At 46.8% G+C, this 9,018-nt stretch overlaps 1 protein-coding gene across 1 annotated transcript in view; it reads right to left on the minus strand.

The window, feature by feature from the left end:
* The window catches only part of zgc:113307 (uncharacterized protein LOC553753 homolog), an 18,368-nt gene extending 9,553 nt beyond the window's left edge, over positions 1–8,815 (minus strand). The window contains exons 1-2 of the mRNA XM_062546076.1: positions 8,260–8,815; positions 6,120–6,437 (exon numbers count right to left, since the gene is read on the minus strand). Coding sequence (XP_062402060.1) covers positions 6,120–6,437; positions 8,260–8,815 — 874 coding nt within the window. The remainder of the gene's footprint in view (positions 1–6,119; positions 6,438–8,259) is intronic.
* Positions 8,816–9,018: the final 203 nt, after the last annotated feature.

Genomic DNA, 9,018 nt, shown 5'->3' on the forward strand with positions numbered 1-9,018 from the left:
ATCGATGGCTTTGCCCCAAACGAGGAAGTAGTTTTTCACTGATCGTTGATAAGAATGTAGCACAAATTAGCAAGTGCATCTTTTAATAGGTGTCTACGTTTTATTTTTATAATGTAGCACAAATGTATTACATTCGTCAATGTTGACGTTTTTCAGTTATAGTTTTGGATGTTGAATGTTTGTACAAACAACAATCCAGTGGGATGATCACGTCTCACCGAGTCTCGCAACCGATTCTCTACCACCGCCGTCATGTCATCCGGCACAAGCTTCCTTGGTACACTGCTGTCATAAGCATTACGGTTCCCCATTGACTCCCATTGATTCTGACTGTCAGAATCAATGGGAGTCAATGGGGAACCGTAATGCTTATGACAGCAGTGTACCAAGGAAGCTTGTGCCGGATGACATGACGGCGGGTTCCCTACCGGTGCAGCGAGAATATTTTCGCGGACCAAACGTTGATAAAACGCTGAGTAATCTTAAGTAAACCACTTTATTTGCTTACAAATATGGTGTATTTGTGAAAAGAACGATGTTCGTTCCTCGTTTGGGGCAAAGCCATCGATATCTCAGGACGTGGCTACGCTTCCTTTCTGACAGTGCAGGCTGCAGCTGGACGGTCGTGGTCAGACCAGGAGTGCCTGAGTGTGAATGAAACGATGTTGCCCTGTCATTAACAGCCCTGCCCTGTTAGTAGCCCTGTGTTAGCCCTGTCAGTAGCCTATCTTACTGTCTATGGTCGTTAATCTGGAGCAGTCCTCCGGGCTGAGAGGAGCAAACGCTGCACCCAGATATGAGCTCCAGGGCCCTGGGCTGCCAGCTCCCTCGATCAGCTCCCCTGGCTACCTGTGTGCTATTTTTCACGCTTCACCCTGATACACGCTCCTGGAGGGGGTGGCGTACGGTCGGATCAAGGTCTCCGCACGCGCACACACACACGCCTGCCTCCCTCAGTAGCTGAGCGACTGTTCTTGCCCATCACCTCCAACAGTAGGCTACTGTGTCAGCGACAATTTCTCTTTTACGTTATCTTCTCTACCTGGAGGCCGTCAGCCGCCCTGCCCAAGACCCGCCTTAAAGAGAAGACTGACCAATGCGAGATAAACACGGACGTGACGTAGTTCCCGCCATGGGTGATGGGAGACTGACAGATTGCAAAGTGTTTTGGAATCGCGTTTGCCATTGCCATTTGAATTTTGAGACACAAAGAGCGTGACAAAGTGCTATGCAATAACGGGGGCGCTATTTCTGCAAACCGGGCAAAACTTTTTGCCAAAAAATATTCAAAATGTTTTCAATATTTTTTTAACCCTTTCATGCACGCATTATGAAAAAAAGTGTCTAGATTTTTTTAGCATTGATTTTATTACTCTATATGAGCCCAATATTGAAAATCAGTTGGAATTTTTTAAAAATATGCTTTTATATAGAAGTTATGTTATTGTCCACGTATGTGGACAGTGCGCAACAAAGGGGTAAAAAAGAATAAAATGTAATGACAGAAAATGTGGAAACTATGGCCCTCTACTTCCTCCATACTACCCACCCAGCCCTCTACTACCCCCATACTACCCACCCACCTCTCTACTACCTCCATACTACCCGCCCAACCCCTCTACTACCCCCATTATTGCTCACCGACCCTCACCCACCCCTCTACTACCCCCATATTACCCACCTCTACTACCACCACTACCCAACCACCCCTCTACTACATCCCTACTACCCACCCCTCTACTACTAACCCACCCACCCCTCTAGTACTCTCATACCCACCCCTCTACTACCCACCCACCCCTCTACTACCCTCATATTACCATACCACCTTGGCATTACCACATGTAATTAGGTCATTATTTATAAATTTATTTACCAAATGTTTGTTTCTTTGTAATTTAAAGCAATTAAAATCATATTTGAAAAAAAAATAAATAAAAAAGTCCTAGTTACAAAATCTAATTTTTGGCCATTTAACTCCTCTGTTGCGCAACGTCCACATACGTGGACAGTTGCTTTTTAGGGTCTACAAACTCCATTTTACATCCGATTTAATTTCTGAAAACATAGAGTTGTTCAACACACTCTCCTGTACAGCATAATATTTTTTTTTACATGATTTTGCCTTCTTGAGTACTAGCTTTTTACAGATATGTCTGGAGCATTCAGCATATGGCCATTACTGTCACTCATGTTGAATTGATGATGTCATCAAGCAGTCAATATTCCAAATATAAGATGATACATATTGTTAATATATTGCCAAGGACCTACTAAAACTGCCCTGAAGTGGATTGGTGTATATCAACATTATAAATAAGTAGTAAACAGAGTTAAAGTTACTGTCCACGCATGTGGACATTGCGCATGAAAAACATTTTAAAAAAAAAATCAAATAAATTAAAAAATTAAAAAATAATTCAATTCTACATTGAATTTTGAACATTACATTGCAAAAGTAATTGACAATTAAAAGATGAAACTGAATATTGAAAATTGAAATGCAAAATGAATTGCCATTTGAATTTTGAGACTAAAGTACCATGGCAAAATGGAATGCAATTCAATCCATGTTTATTCAAATTTTTAACCAAAATAAATCAAATTGATTTGATGATTGCATTGTCACTTTGTATATTAAAATGCAGTTTGAAAGAAAGTATTGCAAATTGTAATATTAAATTGCATAATGAATTAGCAATTGCCTAATGTAATGTCTTTTAGAATTGCATATTGCAGAATGCATTCTCATTTGAATTATGGAACTCATATGCTTCCATACAAAAGCCCCAGTTCTAATGCCCTGGGGGCATATTTAAAGAGACCAAACCATTAGGATATGGAAATGTTCACTGTGAGCGTATGACAGAACTGTCATTTGGAACCGTGCATTGGAATTATACCATACATGGACAGTGAGGAGAATATGCTGGTCACTGTCTGGAACCACACCACAGGTGCGTTCAAATTTGGCAAAAAGTGGCGAGCGTTCGTGGTGAACATGTTTTCTTTGAACAGTTTTGATTTGGTTCCATTCTAACGGTTATTGCATTGTAACCTCCGTCAAACTCACAGTCAGTTCCACTGTATGTTCGCAGAGAACAACCTCCTAAGACTGTTTGCGATTGTTTGTAAACGTTAGCCTACGCAAACGTTCACCTTTGTTTGCGAATTTGAACGCACCTCTTATATGGCCATTGAGGAGAATATGCTGGTCATTAGAACCACACCATATTTGGGCATGGAGGATACAGTATGCTGGTCACTGGAACCACACCATATATGGGCAGTGAGGAGAATACGCTGGTCACTGGAACCACACCATATATGGGCAGCTGGTCACTGGAACCACACCATATATGGGCAGCTGGTCACTGGAACCACACCATATATGGGCAGGGAGGAGGATACGCTGGTCACTCTTGGAGCTTGAGCACCTGGGGGCTGAACCTGGCATGACGTTGGAACATCACAGACCAACCCAATGTGTGATCCCTTAACTGTGCGTTCACACCAAAAGCTTCAAAAGCTTCAAGAGCGCCGGAAATCATTCATTTCCAATGGAGAGTCGGCGTTACCGGCTTCAAAAGCGTTCCGGGCGTGAGCGTGGCTTCATGAGCTTCACGGGCGTCAAAATAAAGTTGAGCCTCAGTTAACTTTATGGTAATGAGCTATGACACGGTTCGGCGTCAACTAATCAGAATGTCAAACTCGCAGGATTGCTGCTTGTGGTTTGTTCAAATGTTTCACGTCATGGCTTTGACGCTTTCGGCGCCGAATGCACCGAACTGGGTTGAGCGTCGGGCTATGAGCTTCACCAGCGACTTTGACGCTTTTGACGGTTTTGGTCTGAACGCACAGTAACCCCTCTGCAGTTAAATGCCCTTGGCCTTTTCAGCCCAATAACATATTGTACTTCAGATGTCAATGAAAAATAGCTCTTTCTGGCCCCAGCCGTGGCGCGACTGGCTGGGGCACCTGCACCGCACTGGCAACCTGGGTTCGATTCCCGCCTCCACCCCAACTCTCTCAACCACTCACTTCCTGTCTGTCTCTCTACTGTCCTGTCCAATTAAAGGCAGAAAAAGCCCCCAAAAAAGAAAAAAAAACAAAGATATTCCTGTGCTTTCTTGGTCCTCATGTTAAGGGCTTCATCTTGGATCTGAAATGCACTGTCTGAAGAGTTTGGTTTAAACATGTTTAGGGTGTAGCCAGTCCAAAATTGCTATATTCACAGCGTAATACGTTCACCAGAGCCCAAGTGTATTATTCAAAGACGTTAATGTTGCTTATAGTTTTTTACAATTGCGTAAACAGTAAAATCAGTTAGCGAAACCTTACACTCAAAGAGCAAAACTAAAATCAGTTAGTGAAACCTTACACTTAAGGAGCAAAACTAAAATCAGTTGGCGTAAACTTACACTCAAGGAGCAAAACTTCAGGCCAGATTTGTACAACTATGAGCTCACCATCAGCCTCAAACCTTTTGCGAAACACTCTCACACTTAACACATTACTCTGCCTCAGACACTGCAATTTCAGATAATGTCTCCTCGTCGCAACTTCAAGGCACTTCCTTCCAAAATACACACCCTGGAAGTAATTGTTTAAACACAACTATCAGGTGTGAAGACACTTACAGTAAGTGTTTACCTGTAAACTCAACAATCAGTCCTAAACACTGGGCAGCACGTGAGCCCTTATCAACAGCAGCAAATGGAGGGAATGTTCTGTAGCACAGGCAGGACGAGGAGGAAGAGTCATTGTTTCGCAAAACGTTTCTTTATGAAACTGAAAACTGAGTCAAAGGCTGAGAATTGCTGTATGTTTTTGCAGATTTGGTATGGGGTTATGGTTCTATATGGGTAATGGGGTTAAATAGAATAGAATAGAATATATACTTTTTTTGATCCCGTGAGGGAAATTCGTTTCTCTGTATTTAACCAAATTTAACCGAATTAGTGAACACACACAGCACACAGTGAACACACAGTGAGGTGAATCACACACTAGCCCAGAGGGTTATAGATATGTTTGCTGCAAAAAAAAAAGCGCAGTTTGCACTTTGTAAGCAGTTGAAGAAAACCAGCACTACGCCGTGGAGAGAAACTACTCTAAGTCCAATGTACGTGTCTGGTCTTATGTGTCGTGTTTGGTCGGTACATTCTTGGACTCTAAATTATCCTCTAATCCTGTTTGAATAATATTTGTTTTAGTATTTGAAAGGAAAATCATGCATACACTGTATCCCAGGAAAAAAAAAATCAAATGTGTTTTGTATTGAGTACATTAGTGTGTGACAGATTCAAGTATAAACACATACTGTATAATGGATGTGTTTGTGACATGACAGCAAAATAGAGTTTTGATCAATAATTGTTTTGACTGAAGTGTTTGGTTTTGCGAAAGAGCAAAGGGATTCTGCTAATTGGATGTGGTGTTGTCTTAAGTGTGTGTTGTGTTTTCAAAATTGTGCTTTTGAAGCAATTGAAGAAAACTGTAATTAGTCATGGGTTTGATTTGGGTGTAACATCCTAAACCAACAGATGCACACAGCTTTCACTTTCACTACTGATTGACTGGGACATAATCAAAATCCTCTCAAATTTCCCTCGGGATGAATAAAGTATCTATCTACTATATCTCTCTACATAGCCTGAAAAACACTTAGGCCTATCCCAATAATAATGACTGAGTCAAATGTCTAAGGATAGTCATCCTGCAAACAAGTCTTTGCCTGGGACTCGTTGTAAGGGCTGTTTACGTTTCGTCATTTTTGGTCGTGCACTTGACTGCACCTATTTCTTTTAATTGACACGCCCTTGGACGTAATGTTCAATTGAAGATAGGAACAAGACTTGTGCCGTGCACACACACACACACACACACACACACACACACACACACACACACACACACACACACACACACTCTGATATTGATACACACACACACACACACACACACACACACACAAACACACACACTGATATTGATACACACACACACACACACACACACACACACACACACACACTCTGATATTGATACACACACACACACACACACACTGATATTGATACACACACACACACACACACACACGTACAGGCTCTCACCTGAGATCTGGTTGGCCTCCAGGAACAGGTACTGCAGCGTGGTGGGCACGGTGGGGATGTGTGTGAGCTGGTTGTAGGAGAGGTCCAACTCCACCAGAGCGCTGTGGTTGAAGGCCCCGGGGTCCACCCCCCCACTCCGCAGCATGTTCCTGCCCAGGCGAAGGTAGCGCAGGCTGGGGAGACCCTGCAGGACGCCCCCCTCCACCCCCACCAGGGAGTTGTTGGAGAGGTACAGCTGGGAGACGGAGGGGGGCAGGTGGCCGGGGAACTTGTCAAAGAGGTTCCCACTGAGATCCAGCAGGTTCAGGGAGGACAGGCCTGCGGAGACACACGGTACCGTACAGGGTAAAGAACGCTAACGCTAACTATTACTGCGGAGACACACGGTGCAGGGTAAAGGACGCTAACGCTAACTATAACTGTGGAGACACACGGTGCAGGGTAAAGGACGCTAACGCTAACTATAACTGCAGAGACACACGGTGCAGGGTAAAGAACGCTAACGCTAACTATTACTGCGGAGACACACGGTGCAGGGTAAAGAACGCTAACGCTAACTATAACTGCGGAGACACACGGTACCGTACAGGGTAAAGAACGCTAACGCTAACTATAACTGCAGAGACACACGGTACAGGGTAAAGAACGCTAACGCTAACTATAACTGCGGAGACACATGGTACAGGGTAAAGAACGCTAACGCTAACTATAACTGCGGAGACACATGGTACAGGGTAAAGAACGCTAACGCTAACTATAACTGCGGAGACACATGGTACAGGGGAAAGAACGCTAACGCTAACTATAACTGCGGAGACACACGGTACAGGGGAAAGATTCGTTCACACCAAGAACGCTAACGATAACTAAGGGTCAAGACAAGCGTCCACACAGGTCAACGATAAGAAAAGTTCTCCTCGTGTTAATGAATGTGATGGCTAAAATATCATGGGCTCTGATTGGCTGTTAGCTTTTTACCGTTATCAAAATCGCTCTGAAAGTGAGCTGAGCTGAGCTGTGTTGTGTTGTGTTGTGTTGTGCTGTGTTGTGTTGTGTTGTGTTGTGTTGTGTTGTGTTGTGTTGTGTTGTGTTGTGTTGTGCTGAGCTGTGCTGTGCTGTGCTGTGCTGTGCTGAGCTGAGCTGTGTTGTGCTGTGCTGTGTTGTGCTGTGCTGTGCTGTGCTGTGTTGTGCTCTGCTGTGCTGTGCTGTGCTGTGCTGTGCTGTGCTGTGTTGTGTTGTGTTGTGTTGTGTTGTGTTGTGTTGTGTTGTGTTGTGCTCTGCTCTGCTCTGCTCTGCTCTGCTCTGCTCTGCTCTGCCCTGCTCTGCTCTGCTGGGCTGTGCTGTGCTGTGCTGTGTTGTGTTGTGTTGTGCTGTGTTGTGTGCAGTAGTGAGACTGTGTTGTGTGTGCTGTGCTGTGCTGTGCTGTGTTGTGTGTGCTGTGCTGTGCTGTGTTGTGTGTGCTGTGCTGTGCTGTGCTGTGTTGTGTGTGCTGTGCTGTGCTGTGCTGTGCTGTGCTGTGCTGTGCTGTGCTGTGCTGTGCTGTGCTGTGCTGTGCTGTGCTGTGCTGTGCTGTGCTGTGCTGTGTTGTGTGCAGTAGTGAGACTGTGTTGTGTGCTGTGCTGTGCTGTGCTGTGCTGTGCTGTGCTGTGCTGTGCTGTGCTGTGCTGTGCTGTGCTGTGCTGTGCTGTGCTGTGCCGTGCTGTGTTGTGTTGTGCTGTGCTGTGCTGTGCTGTGCTGTGCTGTGCTGTGCTGTGTTGTGCTGTGCTGTTGAGCTTGGACTGGCGTGTTTAGATGAGGTCATATCTGGCAGGCTGCAGCCCTGAGGTCTGATAGGATCAAAGCCGTCCTCAGTCTCTCGCTCTCTCTCTCGGTCCCTCGTTCTCTCCCTTGCTCTCTCTCTCTCGCTCCCTCACTCTCTCTCTCTCATGCTCCCTCCTTCTCACTCACTAACACTCACCCCCCCCCCCCCCCTCTCTCTCTCTCAGAGTAATGTGCTCTCTCTGATGACCTCTCTCTGACCTGTGCACAGGGCAGCTTTTAAGCGCGGGGTCAAACGGTGGGAACAAACGCCACGCGGCGCTCCCAGACCCGACCCGACTAAAACGCTCCGGTCCGGTCCGGTCCGGTCCGGTCCGCCTACCTTTGAAGTCGGACTCTCCCACCACCTGCAGACGGTTCCCCTGGAGCAGCAGCAGCGTGAGGTTCCGCAGGTTCTCGAACGCTCCGGGAGGGATCGTCTCGATGTGGTTGTGCGCCAGCCGGAGCTGCCGCACCCCTGCGGGGAGACCCCGCGGCACCTCCGTCAGGTTGTTGTGGTTCATGAACACGTGGACCAGCCGGGTCAGACCGGAGAACAGGCCGGCGTCCAGCCGCCCGCTGAGCAGCTGGTTCCGGTCCAGGAAGAGCCAGCGCAGGCCCGTGGCGTTGGCGAAGGCGTCCGGGCTGAACCCGGTCAGCCGGTTCCCCTGCAGGAACAGGTACTGGGTTCTGGCGGGCAGCCCGGCGGGCATCTGGCCCAGCGCCCGGTGGTCACAGTACAGCGCCGTGGCCCACTGGACCGGGCACTCGCACTCCGCCGGGCAGCTCTGGGTGTTCACCGCCCGGAACCAGCTCGGGTCCATCCGGCCCCTCAGGCTCAGGACGCTCGGTTCTCCGAGGAAGCGGTTGATCCAGAGCGGAACCCCGCCGTAGTCCATGTCCAGGGTGGAACCGTAGACTGGGCCGTGCGTAGCGGTCAGAACCAGAAGCAGAAGCAGTAGTGGTGGGCTATGACCCGTATGTGTGTCCAGCACCATAAACATGATGGGGCCCTGTGGAGAATCAGAATCAGAGTGTGTGTGAGTGTGTGTGAGAAAAAGCTAGAAACATCAGTGTTTGTGTGTGTGTGTGTGAGGAAAAG

Source organism: Sardina pilchardus, chromosome 9, assembly GCF_963854185.1.
Source record: "Sardina pilchardus chromosome 9, fSarPil1.1, whole genome shotgun sequence".
NCBI lineage: Eukaryota > Metazoa > Chordata > Actinopteri > Clupeiformes > Clupeidae > Sardina > Sardina pilchardus.